The 23252-nt window shown below is 39.1% G+C and overlaps 4 protein-coding genes and 1 pseudogene across 6 annotated transcripts; 2 read left to right on the top strand and 3 right to left on the bottom strand.

Annotated features, from left to right (window-relative positions):
* The first annotated feature begins 518 nt into the window (after nt 1-518).
* LOC126623556 (pleckstrin homology domain-containing protein 1-like) lies at nt 519-1264 on the top strand. Its single transcript, XM_050292474.1, has one exon. It carries the CDS (start codon nt 599-601, stop codon nt 1028-1030), a length of 432 nt encoding a protein of 143 aa, XP_050148431.1. The 5' UTR covers nt 519-598; the 3' UTR covers nt 1031-1264.
* A 792-nt stretch (nt 1265-2056) lies between these two features.
* On the bottom strand, nt 2057-6685 carry LOC126623478 (anthranilate synthase alpha subunit 1, chloroplastic). Of its 2 annotated transcripts, XM_050292388.1 has the most exons (13): nt 6350-6685; nt 5795-6021; nt 5280-5452; nt 4979-5174; nt 4574-4725; nt 4233-4348; nt 3920-4166; nt 3459-3515; nt 3171-3323; nt 2974-3054; nt 2753-2839; nt 2299-2672; nt 2057-2228 (listed from the first exon to the last, which is right to left on the bottom strand). In XM_050292388.1, exons 2-12 carry the CDS (start codon nt 5940-5942, stop codon nt 2349-2351), a joined length of 1734 nt encoding a protein of 577 aa, XP_050148345.1. In that variant the 5' UTR covers nt 5943-6021; nt 6350-6685; the 3' UTR covers nt 2057-2228; nt 2299-2348. The 2 variants fall into 2 exon arrangements, with proteins under 2 accessions (XP_050148345.1, XP_050148342.1); XM_050292385.1 differs by lacking the exon at nt 6350-6685 and having other exon boundaries at nt 5795-6091.
* Nucleotides 6686-12896: 6211 nt separating this feature from the next.
* Nucleotides 12897-16467, bottom strand: LOC126623498 (probable zinc metalloprotease EGY2, chloroplastic). Its single transcript, XM_050292400.1, has 12 exons — nt 16128-16467; nt 15963-16035; nt 15754-15873; nt 15433-15483; nt 15229-15336; nt 14852-14926; nt 14668-14773; nt 14454-14547; nt 14221-14374; nt 13682-13889; nt 13440-13600; nt 12897-13356 (listed from the first exon to the last, which is right to left on the bottom strand). Exons 1-12 carry the CDS (start codon nt 16280-16282, stop codon nt 13108-13110), a joined length of 1554 nt encoding a protein of 517 aa, XP_050148357.1. The 5' UTR covers nt 16283-16467; the 3' UTR covers nt 12897-13107.
* Nucleotides 16468-17279: 812 nt separating this feature from the next.
* LOC126623529 (uncharacterized) lies at nt 17280-20263 on the bottom strand. 2 transcript variants are annotated; one of them, XM_050292449.1, is made up of 6 exons: nt 20069-20263; nt 19876-19968; nt 19650-19769; nt 18224-18265; nt 17875-18169; nt 17280-17786 (listed from the first exon to the last, which is right to left on the bottom strand). In XM_050292449.1, exons 1-6 carry the CDS (start codon nt 20093-20095, stop codon nt 17587-17589), a joined length of 777 nt encoding a protein of 258 aa, XP_050148406.1. In that variant the 5' UTR covers nt 20096-20263; the 3' UTR covers nt 17280-17586. The 2 variants fall into 2 exon arrangements, with proteins under 2 accessions (XP_050148406.1, XP_050148398.1); XM_050292441.1 differs by having other exon boundaries at nt 17875-18265.
* Nucleotides 20264-20769: 506 nt separating this feature from the next.
* Nucleotides 20770-21451, top strand: LOC126623549 (uncharacterized; annotated as a pseudogene).
* The last annotated feature ends 1801 nt before the right edge of the window (nt 21452-23252 follow it).

Raw genomic sequence — 23252 nt, 5'->3', positions numbered from 1 at the left:
CAAAAAGAAAGCCATATTCTATTTTTCTTCTTCTTTTCTTAATCACCAAGGAATACATGATGCTTTTATAGGTGTGACATCTTATGCATGGAAACATATTCAAGATCAGGACAAGGCTTACAACTACCCTCTCCTTTTTTTGGGAGAGATTTTTTGTGTGCCGACCCACAAAAACACGGTTCAATACATAAAATATCATAATACAAATAATTAGATATTTTAATTGCTTATATTATGATATTTGTGTATCGAATCGTGTTTTTAAATTTCTCTTTTTTGAGCATGTAAACTTAATTATCATTAATTAATGGTACAATCTTACATCTAATAACCTAACAGTCCAATGTCATCATCAACTTATTCACCAACTTATATTTTCCTAATTACCAAATTTCACAATATTTTATTTCCCCAAAAAGTAAAATAGGGAAAAGAAAAAAAAAATAAAGTAAAAATAGGAAAATATCCTAAATTATTGTCGTGTAACAGGTAGATTTTTATTTATATATTTATTAACCTTTCCTTCCGTTACGCATTCTGCAATAGACGAGATTCAGTTGAACGCTCTGAAGAAAACCCGAATTCGACCCGAACTCCGATGGCGAGCCTATGGCGGGCCGCGATGGGCCAGACGGTGCAACCCAACGACTACGACGGCATCGAGTTCTGGTCAAACCCCGAACGCACCGGGTGGTTGACTAAACAAGGCGAGTACATAAAGACGTGGCGTCGCCGGTGGTTCGTCCTCAAGCAAGGCAAGCTTTTCTGGTTCATGAACTCCGCCGTCAACCGCGGCTCCAGGCCACGTGGCGTGATCCCGGTGGCGTCTTGCCTCACAGTGAAGGGAGCCGAGGACGTCCTCAACAAGCAGTACGCGTTCGAGCTGTCGACGCGCTCCGAGACGATGTACTTCATCGCCGACTCGGAGAAGGAGAAGGAGGACTGGATCAACTCGATCGGACGGTCCATAGTGCAGCACTCGAGGTCCGTCACCGACTCCGAGGTCGTCGATTATGATAGCAAGAAGTGAGAGGGTGGAGTGGAGGGGGGCAATTTGGTCAGATTACTACTGTAGGTGAGTGCTGGTGGAGCTCCGCTCCTTGTATTTTTGTTCGTGCATAAATATTCAGTGAAACTCTGTTTTCTGTTTTTCTTCTGTAAAGGTATATCGTTTTGTGTTTTCGAATTCGCAGCAATTTAAAGTGTCTATTTGTTTGGTAACGATCAGATTTCGATTGAAATTGAATTGCTTTCCGTTTTTGGATTTTGGGTTTTTTGGTTTAGTTGTTAAATTAAGCTGCTTTATTGCTAGGGTTTATCGGAATTTTATGATTTAGTTGGATTGAATGTTTAAAGTTGTTGAATTGGGGGTCAATTTGATCCGATTTGGGTTGTTTAATGTCCGTTGAGGTTCTTTGTACTGTTGTTAGAAGTCGATTTGGGAACGGAGTTCAGGAGCCAAACTTACGTACACCTGGGATGCCACAGTGGCGGCGTGACAGTGCGTGATTGGCTTTGGACAGTGAACTCTCGTGCACCAGGATCACGAAGCCAATCACGCCACTTGGCCTGGAGCCGCTGGTGACGGCAGAGTCCTTGAACCAGAAAAGTTTGCCTTGCTTGAGCACGAACCACCAGCAACGCCACGTCTTTTATGCACTCCCTTGTTTGGTGAACCAACCGGTGCGTTCGGGGTTTGACCAGAACTTGATGCCGTCGTAGTCGTTGGGCTGCTCCATCTGCTCATCGCTGTCGGCCATAGTGGTTGACAATGCCTGATTGGCTTCGTGATCTCGGTGCACGAGAGTTCTTTTTCGGACCGAGTTTCAGGCCCCTTGGAGTCTGTAATTGGGTAGAATGATTGTTGAACTAGTTTTAGGTCTCTAAGAGATAGTGAACTTTCTGCATTTCTGCTGAGAAGTTTTAAGATGATGTCTTCCCCAAAGTTTGATTGTTTCTTCTTATAAGCTATAAGCGTAAGGAGGTAACCTGCTGCTCAAGTGGCCGCTTACTCTACCGCCCGGATTTAAGACGGAAATATTGACTATGAAGCTGAAAAGTTGAATCCCAAGAAAGTTTCTGGTTTTGTTTCTGCAGTTTGTTTTGCACTGCATTCACCATAGTTGTGAATTATTTCTCCAGCTTAGTGCTCCCAGAAGTTCATCGTCATCCTTGAAGGCTGTCCAAGCAGATTTGGCACGAGGCTTCGATAACCAAGCTGTTTTTTACTATGGCTACTGAACTGTGTACAAAGATACGTTGCAAACTGTGTGCATGATACTTTCACTGTGGGTGCACTCGAGAGTTGAGAACTATATTACATAGACAACTGGAAGGAACACACTCTCTCATTGCTTAACGAATGCTGCCTCCGCCAAGTCGATGGCACGAGCGAGACCGGCAGCTTTGTTCTGGCACTCTTGGTTTTCATCATCCGGGTCACTGTCAGCCACTATGCCGGCACCAGCTTGAAGATGAGCGACCCATTCCCTGCGCCGGTTGGCATCTTTGTAAGAGTACATTGTGTCAAAACGGGATCCTGTTGTAAACACCATGGTCCTCAGAGCTAGAGCAATGTCCATATCACCTGTAAAGGAAACCCCTCCAAACCCACCGCTGTACGGGCCACGCCTTGTTACCTCCAGTTCATCAATTAACTCCATGGCCTTCACCTGAGTCAGATCACAAACGACGATGAAATTGTGTTGAAGTTGAACTGCAAAAGGGAAGAAAGTAAATGCTAGCTGACAACCTTCGGTGCTCCACTAACAGTTCCGACGGGCAATGCAGCTCGCAGGGCATCCCAGCAAGTGAGATCATCACGCAGCTCTCCCGTAACCTGCAAGATGAATTGTGATGGCTTTTGTCACCGAAGATTCATTCCGTCACAAAGATTTTAAGTATTATCTCTAACTACGGAACATTTGGAAACCGTGAACTGACTCCAAACTCGATCAGACCGGAGATTCTCACCGTGGAGCTTATGTGCATTACGTGGGAATACCGTTCGACATTCATCAATGTATCCACGTTCACAGAACCGTATTTGGAGACCTATATCAAACGACATCACCAGTACAAGCTTATCAACTGAAACTCATAAGAATCATCCAGCATGATGTGTTCTGCACATTGATGTCCACACTATTTGGTAATTGTTCAAGACAAACCTTTCCTACGTCGTTTCGACCCAGATCAACCAGCATGATGTGTTCTGCACATTGCTTTTCATCGTCAAGGAGCTGCAGTTCTAACTTTTTATCTTCCTCGACAGTCTTCCCTCTTCTAACGGTTCCAGCTAACGGCCGATTCACGATCTTTTTCTGCTTGTAACGTTATAATTATCATCAAGTAAAAGTAGCTAATGCTCTATTAATTAAATCTAAATTTTACGCACTCATATATGAACTCAAAGAAGTTAAGGAAAAGGTAATACAGAAATTACTGGTCATATTTACCTTCTTCAGAGTCATAAGAATTTCTGGACTTGAAGCAACCAGGATGCACCCTCGAGCCTATGCACGCAAGAAAATATAGGATTAAGAATAAGAATATTTGAGTTAAAGTAAGAGTGGTCGTAATTGAAGATAAGATGAGAGAAAAATTAATTAAGATAGTCCGGAGACGTGAACAAAAAACCTACAGATACTCTATTTAGAAGATGCGATTATGAGACGGATGCTCATGGCAAAAGAGTTAGAGGAAGACTTGGAATAAGACTATAAGAAAATATATGGTGTACTTATAGCTAACGGAAATCTTGGCGCAAAACCGAGCATACTGGTGTTCTAGGATTCTTAAAGCCTATCCTACTTAGAAACTGCAATCCTGATCACCAGAGTTTTGACCAACAAAAAAGGAACAGATATTGGCCATACCAAAAAAGGGTAACAAAACTCCAAGGAAAACACTCACAAACCTGCAAGTAAGTCAAATATGGGCTGGGATTTACAGTCCTCAAGGCTCTGTAAACTTCAAATGGGTCGGCAAACGTTCGACGTTCAAATCTCTGACTTAATACAATCTGGAAAATATCCCCTGCAAGTATATGTTCTTTTGCTTGCTTAACCTTGCCCTTGTAATCCTCACTTGTCATGCTTGAATTCTTTAGCGGAGGACCGAATTGGCGAGTATGTAGATTCATCGATCCTGGAGATAGCCTTGGGCTAAAAACAGACAATCAAATCAATATGCGCTGAATGGAACTTTAAGCAAGTATGATAGTTACTCACAGGTCGACGTCGTGCACTCTAGCCACTAAATCCTCCAAACGTTTCACTCCGTCTGTATAAGCTTCCTCAACCGAGGAGTACCGTTCTAACCTCACCCAATGAATCACATAAACTCTCTGAGATGATAGATTAACAAAAGCTCGTAAGAACCTCAACCATAACCGAGTCAGAGTATTTTACTTCCCTTCCTTTTTGTTAAGAACAGAATGTGGGGAACCTTTCTGCATAACGCGGTCATATGTGAAGAGAAAGCATATAATACATATACACAACAAAGTTATAATCCAGTACGTTCAAGATGATTCACAGTTTGACGTGGGAGAAGATCGAAAGAAGAGTACCTTCTCCACATGATCAAACACTATGACCTCATCATAGAGCCCTAAATGTATGTCCGGAAGATTCCTGTCATCCTCGGGGGCCTTTGAGAACGGCAGTCTTCTTTTCTCCACATACCGAACTGTATCATACGTAAAATAACCTACCCAGCCACCTGTGCATAACGGTTTATCAGAAAGTTATTTACTCAGTTCTGCAACGCATCCAATGTCAAATCTGCGTACATTGTTCACAGAAAAGGAAAACACAAACACACCAAAGAACCATGTTAGCTTGGGCATAGGAAATCTAGGAAACCAATTTGGAACTACAAGCACCATACAATCTAGCAGAAAACATCTTCGTCGCAGCGTACTTAGCAATATATTGTCATAAAAGAACGTAACCTGGAACTTCACTTCTCTTACCACAAAACGCATCAGGAAGGTCATCAATAAGTAGAGGACTAGGACACCAACCCTCCGAGATTCTTCTGGGAATAACCATTGGATCCTCGACGAACTCCTCAGTCATGCGCCCTTCTTCATGATCCATTATCGTCACCTTATTTTCTTTTGCCACGATTTCGATCATTGGTTGAGCTCCAACAACGCTGAAGCGCCCCTAATACAATCAATGCAACACGAAATTACGATGTACAAAACTAATAGACCCGTCAATTCAAAACCAGCAAGTATCAAAGCATATTTAGCAGAGTTTGATTGAAACCTGCAAGTTTTGCTCCACTGATTCAAACAGAAAGCTTGGAGCCTCTTGATCGTCCTCGTTAACCAAGCATCGATATGCAAGAACCGGAGTGAGCTGGTCAGAGAAAATGCATTTGTAAAGAGGAACCAAATTTCCATTCTTTGAAGCTTCCACAAACTTGCTTGCATCAGTAACTGAAAAATTAGAAGAAAAAAATTCTAAACTTAAAAAACTTAAAAGTTTATGTTCTTGACGTTAAAAGAAAATATTTGAAAATAATAACATTAATCCATATGAATTGCACGTACAAAACATGTAACATTGAATTACAAGTTCTAATCGCTAGAATTAAACCAAAATTAAGCACCAACTAACTGAGCTTAAATCAAATAATTTGCTTAAATGAGGTGATTATATGAAAACAGGACCACAAACGATCGAATACATGAAACTCAACTTGTTATACTTCTTTCCTTTTTCCCGCATTTTCCCAGCAACCAAACAGTACACATGAAGCCGAGAAAATGTTAAATTACCCAACGATTGATTCGAGAGAGCGCAGCATTTCGTTCTGGGGACGCATGCAAGTGAGCTCGAGTTTCTACTCGAAATGCCGATGACCGGAACCCAAGACAGTCGGTGACTCGGCGGCACCAGGCGCTGGGAGAAGCAGAGGGCTAGCATTATCGAAAGGGAAACCGGAAATATGGATCGGCGCCGGTACTCACTCTGTGTTTCTGGCGGTGCTCTGGGGGTGTGCTCCCTGTGAAAATGGGGTGGTGGAACTATTGAAAACTGGACAAAGTTCCCAGAAATGTGTATGCATGTAACAATCTCTTTGTCCTAATTTATCTTTTCTCCTTAACGGTTATTCAATTTTTTTTTTTTAATTATTACAATTTTTGGTATAAGTTTAATGGTAAATCTTTTCTCCTTAACGTCAGATTTTGTAGCCAAAATTTTTTGGGTAGGTAAGTTGAGCGATTAGGCCGCGTTTGTTTGGCCTTTTTTGGTAGGATTGGCTTAGTTACTGTCTTAATTCCTTATTTGACGCAGTTAAAAGCAGTTTAATGAGACTAAGTTGGACTCACCTTTGCTAAACAACTCACTACTAGTATCATTTTAAAGGTTGGGATTAGCAGTTCCATGTTCATCTTCTCCATAGTTTTTCTCCTTTCAGTGAGAACCCTCTCCATCATGAACATCTACTCGGTGGCAGAGGGTTGCACCGCGACCAAGCTCTGCAAGATATTGAGTGCCTCGCCATCCTCATCGTTTTTTAGCATCTGTTGCATAAGCAATTTTAAGGCATCAATGTTGAGAATGAGTCTCATATTGATGGGAGGAGAGACCTTGTATGGGCTTATAAGAGGTTACTCCCTATATTGCCAATTGGTTTTATGGCGAAATCTCAACTTTCTTCATGGTATCAGAGCAGGTCCCACGTGTGAAGCCAAACTGCCACACGTGCTCCACGTCATCCCGTTGTGTTGTCCACATGTTAGGCTTGAAAATTCGCAACACGTGAGGGAGCATGTTGAGAATGAGTCCTACATTGATGGGAGGAGGGACCTTGCATGAGCTTATAAGAGGTTACTCCCTATATCGCCAATTGGTTTTATGGTGGAACTTTAACTTTTTTCAATCAATGGCTTCTGAATTCGAACCTAGAAAGTCGAACAAGGGTGATGAGGATTGGTTGTTCTCGTCATCAGTGACCTGGATTGTTGTGGGAGTTACCTAGGAGAAGGTGTGGTGGTGGTTGCGAAAGGAGGAGGCTGTGATTTTGAAGGATTAGAGGGATTCGATCTGGGTTTCAAATGAGATCCAACATGTAGACAATCGAGTTTGGTTTTTATCTTCATCTTCTGAGTTTTTAATCTTGATCTTCCAGTTTCGACAGAGATTCGATCTGGATTTCAAACGGGATTTGTTTTACCGTGCATTCTAGAGCTCTTCAGGTTCTAGAGTTAGACGGAGAAAAAGAGGGAGAGGAGATGGGAGGGAAAGAGGAAGAGGTTTCTAGAAAGGAAAAAAAAAAATAGAACTAATAATAAAGCGTTAAAAAGATATGGATTAAATAGTATAATATATAGTTTGTTAATTATCTTGTTTCTTAGTCATACGCAAGGAAGAAAAAATCGATAATATCGGCGATATTTCACCGATATTATCGTTTTTTTTGGGGTCCGATATTTTTTTAACTATCCAAATGGTTTTCGTCAAAATATCGCGATATTATCAATAATATCGATAATATCACGATATTTTCGAAATTATCGATAATATCGCGATATAATATCCAAAAATACTTAAAAATGCTGAGCAAGGAAGAAAATATCGGTAATATCGGAAATATCGGTAGTCCGAAAACACGGAAATATCGATGGAAATATCGGGATAATATTGATATCGATAAAAATTACATGGAAACCACGGAAATTGTAAGAAAAACTTGGAAATTTTTAATGAAACTTTGCAGGATGTTTATTTAGTCAATTATCTATTAGTTTATCACAAAAAATTGGAAGGAAATGCATTGCATGATGGATTTAACTGATTTAAGTTGATTATATAGTGAGCTGGCAAACATTGTGAGTGTAGAAAATATGTAGTAATTAATGAAAGAAATTTAAACACACCATAATCATTTATATATAATTAATTAGTACAATATTGGGAGGTTTTATTTAGGATATTAAAAAAAAAAAAAAAGGAAGTGAATAAAATGATGAAGAATAATGTGCCGAATTTGACACTTTAAATTTCTTACACATAAGCATGCGTCTAGGCGTTGAAGTTCCAAATTATAGTATATCAATTAACGATTGAAAATCAATACGTTGAATAAGACTAAACTTTAATTTGGATGCCGATTATGTTTTTTCAAGTTTATATAAAGTAAAAGAATTGAATTTTGGAAGCCAGGAGTGTGTCAATTGTTTTATAATTCGTCCGAATACATATATCAGGTTGCTACTCAACGTAATTTGAAAGTATATCTAGTGCAAGGATTTGTCTTTTTTTGTTGATAAGCAAAGGGTTTGTAGCTTTTTTTGCTAAGCAGTAGAACATATTATGTTTGTTTAATCTTTAGCATTTGATGGTTGTCCACAAATATAGGATAGAAGGCCCCAAATTAGATCTGGCTCTTACCTAGTTGGAGTCACAAGTTCACATGTACCAGCCCTTGAGGCAAAACATTTTGATTTTCCGGCCAAACCACGGCGAGTTGGCCGGCGTGCAAGGTATCAATCTCTTCGTCTCGTCGAGTAGTACAACTTTCCTTTTTGTTTCACTCAATTTTGTTGAGTATTGAAAAAGTTATACTCATTTGAATCTTACCCAGTTTCCGCCGACCTCAGTGGCTTTCGAGGCATTTTCCGGCCAAACCATGACGACTCAAACGTCGTGTGAGGTACCATTGCATTTTCCGGCCAAACCACGATGAGTCAAACGTCGTGTGAGGTACCATTATCTTCGTCTCTTCGAGGGCTACAACTTTCGTTTTTATCTTGCTTGATTTTGTTAAGTTTTGACAAAGTTATGGCCGTTTAAAGTGGGTGTGGATTTCCGGCCGAAATTCCGATTTTCTCTCCCATTGGGTCGAGTCCCACATCGCCCACGCGAGGGCAGTGAGCAAGTAAGAAGGCCTATAAAAGCCACATTCCCAAGCTGAGAAAATCTTTTATAGGCTTTCTTACTTGCTCACTGCCCTCGCGTGGGCGATGTGGGACTCTACCCAATGGGAGAGAAAATCGGAATTTCGGTCGGAAATCCACACCCACTTTAAACGGCCATAACTTTGAGATTAAAAATCATAGCCCAAAGGCCGAGCAAGACATGCTTTTCTCAGCTTGGGAATGTGGCTTTTATAGGCCTTCTTGCTTGCTCACTGCCCTCGCGTGGGCGATGTGGGACTCGACCCAATGGGAGAGAAAATCGGAATTTCGGCTGGAAATCCACACCCACTTTAAACGGCCATAACTTTGTCAAACCTCAACAAAATCAAGGAAGACAAAAATGAAAATTGTAGCCCTTGAAGAGACGAAGAGAATGGTATCTCACACGACGTCTGACTCATCGTGTTTTGGCCGGAAAATGCCTCGAAAGCCACTGAGGTCGCCGGAAACTAGGTAAGATTCAAATGAGTATAACTTTTTCAATACTCAACGAAATTGAGTGAAACAAAAAGGAAAGTTGTACTACTCGATGAGACGAAGAGATTGATATCTTGTACACTGGCCAACTCGCTGTGGTTTGGCCGGAAAATCAAAACGTTTTGCCTCAAGGGCTGGTACATGTGAACTTGTGACTCCAACTAGGTAAGAGCCAGATCTAATTTGGGGCCTTCTATCCTATATTTGTGGACAACCATCAAATGCTAAAGAATAAACAAACATAATATGTTCTACTGCTTAGCAAAAAAAGCTACAAACCCTTTGCTTATCAACAAAAAAAGACAAGTCCTTGCACTAGATATACTTTCAAATTACGTTGAGTAGCAACCTGATATATGTATTCGGACGAATTATAAAACAATTGACACACTCCTGGCTTCCAAAATTCAATTCTTTTACTTTATATAAACTTGAAAAAACATAATCGGCATCCAAATTAAAGTTTAGTCTTATTCAACATATTGATTTTCAATCGTTAATTGATATACTATAATTTGGAACTTCAACGCCTAGACGCATGCTTATGTGTAAGAAATTTAAAGTATCAAATTCGGCACATTATTCTTCATCATTTTATTCACTTCCTTTTTTTTTTTTAATATCCTAAATAAAACCTCCCAATATTGTACTAATTAATTATATATAAATGATTATGGTGTGTTTTAACTTCTTTCATTAATTACTACATATTTTCTACACTCACAATGTTTGCCAGCTCGCTATATAATCAACTTAAATCAGTTAAATCCATCATGCAATGCATTTCCTTCCAATTTTTTGTGATAAACTAATAGATAATTGACTAAATAAACATCCTGCAAAGTTACATTAAAAATTTCCAAGTTTTTCTTACAATTTCCGTGGTTTCCATGTAATTTTTATCGATATTGATATTATCCCGATATTTCCATTGATATTTCCGTGTTTTCGGACTACCGATATTTCCGATATTACCGAGATTTTCTTCCTTGGTCATACATTACACCAAATGCTTCACTAAGTCAGTCAAGTTTTGTCAATTCTAAGCCTATCCAGTTTAATCTCTAAAACTAGTTCAGTCCGAAATAGTCCAATGCAACAAACTCCCCCTATATAAGCATAATGCAACATCTGAGTATTATACAGAAGAAGGAATATAATACAATTTATAATATTCGATGTAGAGGTAAATACTGTTCCTTGCAAAAATTTATTCAAAACTTTATAATTTTAGTCACATGTAAAATGTGTTTACAATGATACACACATACATTTGAAGTGATAGGTTTTAAGTTCGATTCTCGATAAATGCAAATTTGAACTACATTATTGTTAGCCAATTGTAAGACTTAGCTAGCCCACTCCCTCACCTCATTAGTGTAGATAATATCGTTTGTTAGAAAAAATATAGGAAACATTTTGTAATAGATTGTGCATTAAGTGCCAAGTGATTCATATTCCTAGGGTATCCAAGTCACTTCCAAATATTGTAGGAAGAATACCAAAAAGGAAGTTATTTGCTAGGACATGGAAGAATCTTATCCAAGTAAATACTAAATAGGAGAAACCTTGCCAAAGCAAACACAAATAATACTCTTATCATATTTTTCATATCATATTTGTATCATTTTTTTAATAGAGACGAGATCCACATGTATTAGTAGACCCTACTTCTATTAAAGAGATGAACAAATATGGTATGAAAAATATAATAAATGTAGCATTACTCGGAATAGTTTCTACAATTGCGTCTAATAACACTCAATTTTTATTTATTTTTACTAAAAATAAAGTAATGAGCTTAAGTCGCACGGACGATGGTTTAATAAAAGCATAAAAAAATTTACTCTATTTGGAATCTTGAGCAATATCAGCCAAAAGAACAATCTTGAAATATAATCACTGAAATTGCCCTTGTCATATCTTTTATAGATTGATTTTCGCACTCTTTTTTTTTTATCTTGCATTTTTCTCTTTTGTTTTCGATCGTAAAATTGAGTAAATAAAAAAAAACAAATCAAGAGATAAATATAAAAGTGGAAGGGTAGAAGAATGCAAAAATCAATTTTTGCTTTTGTTTTATCATATTTATTGATTTTTTTTGTAAAATCAATCTTTATGAAGTAATTTATAATGTGAATTGTTCTAATTTTAAGTATAGAGAGTTCTAAGAGCTTGCAACGAATCACTTTTGAAAAAATTCAATCTCACTATGATGTGGTTGTTGACGATTAGATTATTATTTAAACGTTGATTACATGTTTCTTATTTATTAATGACATATTATTTAATTTACAAATTCATTTTAAAATTTTAATCTCTTTAACATTATCTTTCAAAGTTGACGTCATATCGGCATCATTTAGCACAACAAAGAGAGTTTGGTAGTCAAGTGAAACTTTACGAGTGTTCACCCAAAAAAAAAAAAAAAAAAACTTTACGAGTTTCAGTGCCGACATCCGAAAAAGTGGAAACGTTATTCAATCTCTTGAATGGCATGTTTTTTTATTTTGTCCACACCAGAAATACCATCCACACATTGGCACTGACAATTTGACGATTACTTTACCAGAATTTAGGCACCGGCTTTTGAAGTACGATTGCAGTTTTTTTTCTTCTTGATATTCACGGGCATGGACGGGCCAATGAAGTCTCATTGAGTTGAGGGCAGATGCCCTCACTTAAATAATTTGTTTGTTTAGTTGCAAATTACAATTATATAATATGTTATCTTCGAAGAAAATATATGTATCTAATATTCAACATACATTTATTTTACTTATACTTCATATCAAATATTATATGAGCAATAGTGCTCTTGTTCTGTCATTCAAACTGAAAAAAAACCTTCTCCCGCCTATCATGTACTAATATTTTTCTCATCACTTTGCCATTTTTCACTACTATAATGAAATTTTTGTAACATTGGAATTGTGATACATCATCATTTGTAACCATCAATAATATCATATTATATATAACCATACTATAATAAGATTTTCTTAGTTGTTTTCGGTTGTCTCCACTAGAAGAAATTTCTAGTTCCGTCCCTATTCACAGGTTGTGAATAGATCTCTTTGGAAGCGCAACTTGCATACGAAACAAGTTCGCAGTGAAGTCTAAATTTTTAGTTAGGACGGATCCAATTGTCTTGTTTGAAATGCTTTCTTGATCTTACAAAAATTATTATCTTGTGGTGAGCAACCTACTAACTAACGTTGGTTGAGTCTAATATGATGTCGTCTTTATCGTTCTCTTCCTTAAACCTAAACCCCATACCTCTCTGACTTCTTCCTCTCTCCCACCGAAGTCCTCCTCAGAACTCACAAGTAATGGATTGCCTAAACTCCATAAGAGCCACCAACCTCAAATCAAACCTAATGAAAAAAATTAAAGCAAAAACGTCTGATTAATAGAAACATATAGGCTGATTGTTCTTCTCACCACACAACAAGCCATATTGAACCGGAATATCAAATGACAGTAAATTCGTTCTGTACTAGTCCTCCCTCTTTGATATCCAATGTTGAACATACATCATAATAAAAGAACTAAAAAATAACTTCACTTTTATTAATAGAAACATATAGGCTGATTGTTATCCTTATGGTGAACAATCCATGCTATTGAACGACGACGTATGTATCGACTAGTATCTGATTCCAGTATGTATGCATGAGCCACTTCCGTTAGAAACTCGTCATGATTTCGTCTACGAAGGGAAAGGGGTATGGTAAGCATACCAGCAATCCCAAGAACAAAACTAATACGCCGAGGCCAACGTGCTTGTCGTCAGGATCTGTGATCTCCTCGTAGAGTGGAGCAATCGGCCCTCTCTGTAAGATGAATATCAAAACTACCCAATAAAACGCCACGTCGCTGACTAGGGATGATAATCCGAGCAGCGCGATTGAAGCACCTGTGATGCGAGTTGCAGCCTGTTGAATGAAACGATTGATCAGTACAGATTTCCGGCCTTCAAGTTGCTGGTTTAAGTCATGATGAACTTCGAATTGCATACCTTTCTTCCCCAAATGGCAAACGAAATTCTGCCCCCATCGAGCTCTCCAGCCGGAATGCTGTTAATAGCGTTGATAACGAGTCCAGCCCACGCCCATAACAAGAGAGGGTTAAGAGATATGGGAGTGCCTTCCTTTAGCACATCACCGAGAAGAAGCTTTGCTGTAAGAGAAATGAATGTTACAGTCAACATATACACACAAAGTTTAAGCATGAACTACATTTCTAAAGTGAAGTGCTTACCAGTACCCCCAATAAGAAAAGACTCGTGAAAAACAGAAGCGTCGACAACAACGCCAATGCCATCGCCAGGTGGTAAGAAGAATCCTAAAAGCAGCAGGACAAATCCCAAGGAAAATCCAGCCAAGGGTCCTGCCGCCGCAACTTTCAGAAGATTTTCACGCTTGGGTACAATATTCACAATTCTTGTAATTGTACCAAAAGAGCCTATCTGCCAGCAAACAGTTCATCAAAATTTGTCTGTGTTTTAGCAGAAGAAAATCAAACTAAACCAGTATGCACACGTAGAAGCAAGAATGCCTGCCTCATGAGAAGCAAGACATAAGTTAGATTATAATTTCTGTACTTCTCCTACCAGTTCTTTCAACTCGTGACAAGATCGTAAAAAAAAAAAACTAGTGACAAATAAAATTCACAACAACCAGCCTATATGGAAAGTAAAGATACTGTTGTGCAGATATACACAGATAATTACTTAGTATATGTCCAGTCGTCTTATAAAAATACGGGGGTTGGGGGCACTTTCTTCATATGAAATTCACCTGCCAACTGGGGATAAAGTATGGCACTCCAAGCACGACTCCAGTGCTATTTGCAACTAAAACATGACCGAGTTCATGCACGCCCAGAACAGCTGCAGTTACAAGGGCTCCAGGTAAACCATTCTTCAACAGCTCAGGATTATCAAAAGCTGACCTGGGACATATTATCATGAGTGTGCATTATTATCTATCTATTTAGTATAATGAATATACAAGAAAAGAAAATTACATACAGTAAATTGGACTGCAATTCAGGAACATTTCGAAGAAGTAGGGTAAACAATGTGACCAATCCAAAAGCACCAGCTGCAAACCACTCTGGGACGGCTGCAAGATTGACACCAAATCCATCATTGGAACAAATCATAAGCTTTAGAGATTGATTTCTGCCTACAACTTCCACAGAAATCCCGTAACAGGGCAGGAGCTAATTAGCTAAAGAATCACCAGTTGACTCTGGCTGTAATGTCCTTCGTGGAACTACAACGGCCACCGGTTGATCATCCTCAGGATTGACTAGGAGGAAAAGCTTATATTCATCCCCAAACTTATCCTACAAACAGATTGTGCAGATGTTAATAGGGAAGCAATCATAAGTTTATACTGTGAAATGAAGTATAGAAATAGATACCTGCAGTCTCTTTGATATCTTTTCGTAACTTATAGCAGGCACTCCTCGCAGGTTTCCTTTAAACAATACTCCACTCTGGCAGAGGTAACACAAAATCAGAGATTTTCAACCAGGCAGGCTAGAAAGCATATCTTACCATTCCAATGGTTTGCTACTATCTGTATTTTCTCAATTACTCTTTGAAGGATAGTTTTAAGTCCACAAATAAGCGTGCATAAATCCGTACGCTCCATTGGAATATTGAAAGGAGCTTTACCCAATACCCAACAACTGAGGTTATACACGCATTGCCATTCCCTATGTTTTCTTCACTTCTTTCCGGTGGAGAAATTGACATAGACATAAAAAGTAAAATGAAATGCAATCAGTCAATTCACCTCATATGGATCCTGGCCTGTCACGAAAAAGGTATCAAAGCCGAAAACTTGGTTCTTAAGAATATCGAGTGTTTCCTTGGGAATCCGCATGGATTCACCCAGTTGCGGCTGTTCAAGAAATTATTAAGAAGAGGGTGTTAAAAAGAAGAGATGATATAAAAAAAGATGTCTTACACAAGAAACATCAAGGAACTTCATAATCACCTTCACACCTGGAAGAGGCGATCCACTTGAAACTTCTACATTTTCAACATCCTGTCATAAACACAACCTCAGCACAATAAGTGTCAACAGAGCAATTTTGCAATACCCCCTGTTAGAGGATTTGATATCTAATGGAAAAGTTGCCACGGAATTTCATACTGAACTCCAAGGGACAATATTTTCATGTATAACTAATGAATGGTTATTCATACTACTACCTCGATCATGAGAAACAACAAAGAAAACAATTTGTATCACTAAGTACATCACAAAACTCTGAAATGTAAGGGAAAATAATTTTTTTCAATTGACTGACATTACCTGGACCCCAAATTGAGCCTTAGTTTCGGCATCATTGTTTGCTTGGTCTGCAACTACCGGCTGCGAATCGTGATGGACGGCAGCATCAGAATCTCCACCTTCATTTCCATGTCCTTTTTCCTACCATATCAAAATGAATAAGAATTGAGAAAAAAAAATGTACAGAAATTAACATCAAAATTTAACGAAATTAGAACTTGAAATTGCACCTCATCGTTATTGCTATCCGGTTCTGTCTCTGTCTCACTCACTCTACAAACAACCTCTCGCTTCCTCAAAATTCTAAATTAACCACAATAATCAAATTCCAAACAGCAACAAGAACAATAATAATTTGGTAATAATTTGGTGAGATTTTACAGAGAAAACCTTACCTTGAAACCTGGAGCTTCAAGCTGCTTCTGCGACGGTGCCGTTTTCCCCATGAACCAGTTCCGGAAGCGAAACAGGGCTGAAAACGAAGATCGCAGCAAGAACTGCACTGCGATAAGGGAACAAAATTCCCTCGAAAAGTTGCCGAGAAGTTCATTTTAACTAGTAGGTAGTCGGCGAGAGGTTCTAATTCAGATGAAACCCTAGCGCCATTGAAGGTCGAGAGAAGCTTTTTGTGTGAAAGTTTGAGCTTTCGGAGTCTCAGTGAGGTGAGAGGGAGTCTTATCCGTTTAGAGAGAAAAGCTCCACGCAGAGAGGGAATATCTGTTTTCAGGTTCGTTTGGGTTAAATACGCGCGTAATTTGATATTTTTTATTATTTTTTGTTTCTTTGTTGAAGTGTGAACCTCGGATTAATTACGATGAGACAATGTAGCCACTTTTACATAGGATTCAGTAATATAATTGTCCCCTAGGTTAGGACAATCTCTCTATTTCACCAGATATTTTTCAATGTGGCAGAAACACAGTTCGATACAAGAAGTGTAATAATAAAATTGGTTGGAAACTAAAAAAAAAAAACTTTTAACCAATTATATGATGACACTTGATGTACTAAACCGAATTCCTGAAAAACTTCTCCCATTCTTTCTAGGGAACTTTAACGAAAAACACCCGGTACTGTTCACTTTAACGAAAAACCACATTTTTACACTAAAAAGTCAATCCTGGTACTATTCACTTTACCCTTTATTTTGTCCTTATCATTAAAACTCAAAGTTTTCAAGCCCTTTTCATTAGTTTTCCTTTCTTTCTACTCTATTTCAAGCTTGAATTTTTATATTATGGTTATTTTTTAAAGTACTTTAAAAATAACCAAAAGTACTTTTAGATTATCAAAAACATTTCTAACAATTTTTAGTAGAAAAAATCCCTGGCTTAAGGTGCTTAACCAACACTCTTAAATCTTAATTACATGAGTTATAAGTCCTTGTACAATCTCATCATTATGAAACCATTTTAATAATTATTTTCAAATTTAAGATTCTTCAAAATTATTATCCCTAAGAAAAGAGAGAGTTTCGAACCGAAAGTAAAAACAACACCCAATCTCCATAATCCTCTTGAAAATCAAAGTAAAGCAAAAAGGCCGACTTTTAAGATGAAAAATCACCTGTCAGATTAGATTACTCGCATTAAAGAACCAACGAACTAAAGCCACCCACAAGCTTTCACCATCTTCTAAACACAAAAATTGGGTTCCAATGGCTTCCAAAATGTACATTTCTCCTCTGTAGTTGCACTGGTTTGCACAAAACTTCGACAAGATACGTAAGACCGCCATAAAACAGATTTGAATGATCATACTATCAGTTTGTCGCCGAAAGGTTCGAAACCTGTGGTTTTCTATACAACACTCCTATTTCTACATATTACAAGCGTGACATGATTGGCAAGAGCTTCACATATCTTCAGGTCCCATGTCCCACCTCGACTTCCGCTTTTTCTTCTTATCTGGCCTAATAAGCAATTTAACCAACTCTGACAATGGAGACGATGCCACTTCCACAGGATATTCCTCGTCACTGCTACAGACCCAGCCGTAGTAAGGTCTAGACCTCCGGGGAGGGAGACTGTCTACTCGGAGACCATCCTTGGCATCTGCAAGACAAGTGACCATTTATAATGGTAGTGATGAATGGAAACTGTACATGACTAGATTTTTACGAATAATTAGAAGATAAGCTACCTGGCATTTTAATCATTGATGCCGGGATAGGTCCATTAGTATGTGATGCAGAGTCACAAGGATCCTCAGTCAGCAATGTGATGTTGACAGCCTCTGAGCAGGTAGATAAAATGGCAGTCCTTGCAGTTCCGGCCACTGATCCAGCATCTTGTGGAGCATTATCGCAAGTAGATAGAATGGCAGTGTTTGAGGGCACAGCAGCTAATGCATCGTCTAGTGGTGCAGCATCGTCTAGCGGAGAAGCATCTTCTAGTAAAGCAACATCTTCTAGCGGAGCAGCATCATCTTGCATAGCAACATCTTCTTGCATACCAGCGCCTTCTTGCATACCAGTGTCTTCTTGCATAGCGGCATCGTCTTGTGGTGCATTATTGTCTTGTGAAGCAGCATCCTTTTAAAGTGAAAAAGAAAACAATGTATGCTCAACGCTACCAACAGTAATTAAAATTGAAAGGTTCAGACTAGAATTCTGACTAATTTTGTACAATTAAGTAACAAAGGTCAAGGTGAGAACCAACATCACGAATGTACACAATGCAGTTCTATCACACAGAAATGCAGGGCAATTTAATGTACAATCCTACTTTAGAGAAGTTGGAATAGCAGGATATTGTGACGCCTAGTAGTGAGCCAATCTTGGACATGATAACAGCTACTAGAAACACAATGCAGCACACTGCAAACCAATGACGATAGCTTTCTTTTCGCAACAAAAATTAGCAATCTCAATCAGTCTTATGGTCATTTTCACAATTTTATAATCAAATATTCACAAACATAATCAAGCACCATGGAAATTTAGCCAACGACAGTCTTCAGGTTACCATGACCCTAGACAGACCCAACAAGCTGCACCTTCTGGTACTACACAGATCCACTGTCATCCATGTGACACAGTTGGACATACTGCTCTGGATTACCCACACCAAGCCAAGTTATCTTATCAAGGCAAGGAACCTTCTCCATCACCGACTTTCATGGCTCCAGCCTATGGTCATCAGTTTCCATAGTTAATTTTGTCTCACCGACAGGGGAGCAACAAATCATATCACAGCTAATTCGCTAACACCTGTCATGGCCAAGATCCAATTAAAACAGGTAATAGTTCTTGTCCCTCTATTAGACACATTGGCTCTTTCACTTTAACTGCCAAAAACCAAACCTTTAACTTGTCTAATATACTTCCTGACATCACCGCATATTTTATCTTTGTAAATCAGTTTTGTCAAGATAACCATTGCCGCTTTATCTCTGATGCTCATTCTTTCCAAGCCATCTACTATTCCTTTTGCTGAAATTCATAGTGATGCATGGTCATCGGTGTTATGTGCCTTTTGTGGATAACAGTACCTGGTTGTTCCCATGAGATAAAACTGATGCATTTTCAGCTTACGTGAATAATTCATTTTCTTCCTCAACTAAAGTGTTTCACTTTGATGGCAGTGGAGAGTTTGTAACTCATGCTTTCAGCAATTTCTCTCTTCCCATGATATTTTACGCCACAAATCTTCCCCTCATACACCACTCTCTGCAGATTCTCTCCCTTCTAAATTTGGGTTTTATGCATGTGCCACTTAAACTTCTCTCATTACTGGACTGATAATACCCCGACTTAGAAACAAACATGCTTCGTTCTTACGCTAAACTAACAAAAAGGATACAGATTTTCTGGGCATCACACAACATAATTACAAAGGGCCAGAGAGAATTAGAGCACAATGTACCAAAAAGGGAAGCAAGTTCAGCACACAAAAACAACAAGCAATCAACTTTACCCTTTTTTCAGCAGCCTCATGGGCTTCTACTTTCTCAAGAAGTTGCTCAACCAATAGCGTATAAGAACCCTCTTCGATAAATCGCCATGGATTCTCTGTCCTATTATCTCCCTTATAAACCTGAAAGCAAAACCCTTTTCACATTTCAAACAAAACCCAAACCCTAATGCGATTTCCTCTCAGAAAATACTGAAAACACAATCAGAAGACTAAAATTTAAACCCACCTTCAGTAGGTCATTCACCGTAGCACGAACGAGTTTCTCGTCAAAACCCATTTCACGCGTCGCATCAATGGCTGCATCCATTCGAGTATCCTTCTGCAAATACCAAGTGAAAGTGCCAAAATGTCAGAAAATACGCGCGAGAAAGTGCGGGAAAAGGCGAGAAACTGTTGAGAAAATGAAACAAAGGTAGAACCTTTCTGCCTCGTGCTCGTGGAGCCATCGTTGGAGCTCCGTCGTGCCACAATCTGAAGGCCTAAATCTGCTGCTGTGTTGATTTTACTCGAAATGGTAAAAAAAGGAAGGAACTTGAGGGGCTGTGAGCTGGGTGAGTGTTTAGAGTTCGAAAATTGCAGGTGGAAGGTTGGTTGTTTGGAAAAGTTTAAGAGCTTTTGGGGGTGTTTGTCTTTAATATTTTCACAACTTGGGCCAGACTTGTTTTGTGTTGGATTTCATTGTAAACTTGAATTGAAAAATATTGAATTGAAATAAATTGAATTTAAAGTTATGTGAATTATAGCTTATTATTCACCCTATTTATAGCAAAAAATAAATTCAAATCCAACGGCTAGTTGACGTCAGCTACCAACGACTAGCTGACGTCACTTAGTCGTTGGATTTGAATTTAAGTTGTAATTTTTAAATAATAAATTATGTTTGACCTTATGACTCTTTGGCCTTCGGTTGGAGACGGGTTTTTATGACAAGGCTAAAACGAGCCTTATGGCCCTTTGACTCTTGGTTGGAGATGGAAACAAATATGACATTGTACTGTTAATTAAAATATTAATATTTTAGAGGATCAAAAGACTAAAACGAGCCATTTGACCAACCATGAAGATAGCCTAACAAGTTGTGTTGGAGAATCAAAACAAAAACCCAAACTGAAAACGCAATGTCTGATCCTTAGAATCTCCGAGTGTCGTCACACCGGTAAGCAAACAACTTATTGGAGAAGCAGAAGCAGAAGCAACTTTCATCACTCTCCAGTTAATTTCATCACTTTCTAGTTAACACAACAGGTTGATTGATTTCTACAGATACTGATCACTGCAAAGATTGAGACTTCTCCAATGGAATCCATGGCGGAAGTAGACCCAGAACCACCATCGCCACCATTATTCGACCTTATCCTCTCCCTAAAACAAGCAACCCTCATGGCCAAACAGCTACCTTGCACCGCTGACCCCACCCACATTCTCCACATCTACTCCTCCCTCCACCAAGCCCACTACCACCTCTCCAATTTTCTCTTCACACCCAAATTCCCCCAGCCCCAGCGGCAGAACTCCCTCTCCTCCGCCAACGGCAACGAGCCTATGCAAGTCGGCAACTGCGACGATGACTGTGATGGCTTTGGAGAGGAATTATGGGCCCACAATTGACATGGTTGAGGAGCAGATAAGCGATTGCTTCATCAAGAACAAGCGGCCCAAAAGCCGGCCTTCTCCTTCTGCGGCCGCCCTGGCGGAGGAGAGGCGGCTTAACATAGATGGGTTTGTGGGCAGTGTGAAGGGTTTTGACCCTCAGGGCTCAAATGAGAGGGCTTTTGGAGCTTGTGTACCAGTTTCTTGGGTGAGTTGGGTGGAAACAGAGCAAAAACAGAGTTATGTTGCATTTTGCACTGCGATGAATGCGATGAATCCGACAATTCGCAAGGACATGAATACAATGAGTTTTTTTGTTGTATTGTTTTTTTCTAATTTATGGTTTTGTTTATGTCATGGAATGGAAATGTATGACATTGTAGGTTTGATGATTATGGATTTTTGTCGATTTATAGAAACATTGTTAGTAGTAATATGTTGAATGAGAAAATTGTTCTTGTTCATATCTGTGCACAAAATTTAAATGGGGGCAACCTTCTTGCGGGTCTTGTAACAAACACGTCGACAAGAGTGATAACATTTTTTGTCAACTTCATAATATTACAGCATTATGCATTGCAAACCATAATTATTAGTCAAATAAACTGCTTGAAACAAGTTCGCGAACGATTTCTTCTATTTCTAGGAACAGTATTTGGAAATTTTCCAGCTTGTTGTATATATTGTTGTGTTCATGATTGAGTGAAATATGCTTCAAGCCTGCAGCTCATGTGCTAGAGAGGCTTGCTATCTATATTGTTATAATTTAAACTCAAACTATGCAAACGAGATCATCCCTGGATAGCTCTTCCGGTCTTGACTGCCAACCAATCGCAACAATAAATTAGCAAAACATACTTGAGTCTTGACCAACATTTCCCCAAGCATTTTCAATCATCATCGGAGTGCATTTGTGCTGAACTGCAACATCTTGGATATCCGATTAAGTGCAGAATGAATTGTGTCAATACCTTAATCCCTAATTGATCATGCTATATATCATCTACACATGGGAAATAATCCAAATGATAACTCATGTATTGTTGGAGAATTACTCAAACCCTAGTCCTTACGATTGTGTGCTAGATACCTAATAAGGTTGAGACTGCAATAATTCTTCCCCTTGTTTCGTGTCTGTTTGTACCCTACTTGACCAATCCCGAAACTACTGAGCACTAGTTAACATTATATCGTCAAGAACCCAGAAGAATTTCCCTCCAACCATGGAGGCCAATTATAATGTGACATGTGTCGACATCAGAAGCCAATTACAGTGCGACAAGTGACCGATCACTTGAGAGGGCCAGGCCTGGGCTGGTTCCAGTCAGGTATCTCGGCCTGACGTTCGACCTTCAACTTGTTTACTTCCTCAATGAGCTGTAGGACAAGGGGGTCCTGAGTGGAGTCATGTACCACTGGAATTTTCTTTCGTAAGTCCCATTGCCTCTTGGAAGTAGGAAAGTTTGAGTAAGGGCATGTGGTTTTTCCTTGGACTTGTCGTACTGACTTCTAGGGCGAGTCTGTTGGAATACCTCAGAGTCTCATGTACCTTCATGTTCCTCTGGGACCTGTCCTTCCTTCCCTAGATTGGCAGTTGGCCTGGGTCGTGGGAGGGGACCGAGTCTTTTTGAAACCCTTGGGTCATTGATCTTCGAGCATATGTGGAGGGGATTCTCTCGACGTTGTTTTAGGAAGTCTTGGCAGTCACGATAAACGGTTTTCGATCATTCCAACCCTTCTGCAAGGAGGTGTCTTCCTCCACTTCTCCTGCTTCGGGTCGAAACAGCTGGGTTGAGAGAAGTCTCATGTTGATCAATGTTTGTCTCTCAACATTTAAGGAACTGAGAAACTGAGAAAACTGTTTGTCTCTCAACACATTTTCCAGACCGATCGCTTGCAATATGAAGATGACTTGTACACTATTCGCCAGAAGCCGGACGAGTCACTACGAGAGTATGACGGTCGTTTCAGCCATGAATATTCTTGCTGCATTCTGAGGCAGATGACAAGACC

The sequence above is a fragment of the Malus sylvestris genome, chromosome 1 (assembly GCF_916048215.2).
Source record: "Malus sylvestris chromosome 1, drMalSylv7.2, whole genome shotgun sequence".
Taxonomy (NCBI): domain Eukaryota; kingdom Viridiplantae; phylum Streptophyta; class Magnoliopsida; order Rosales; family Rosaceae; genus Malus; species Malus sylvestris.
The sequence above is the reverse complement of the archived record's forward strand: the minus strand, read 5'-3'. Positions and strand labels throughout refer to the sequence as shown.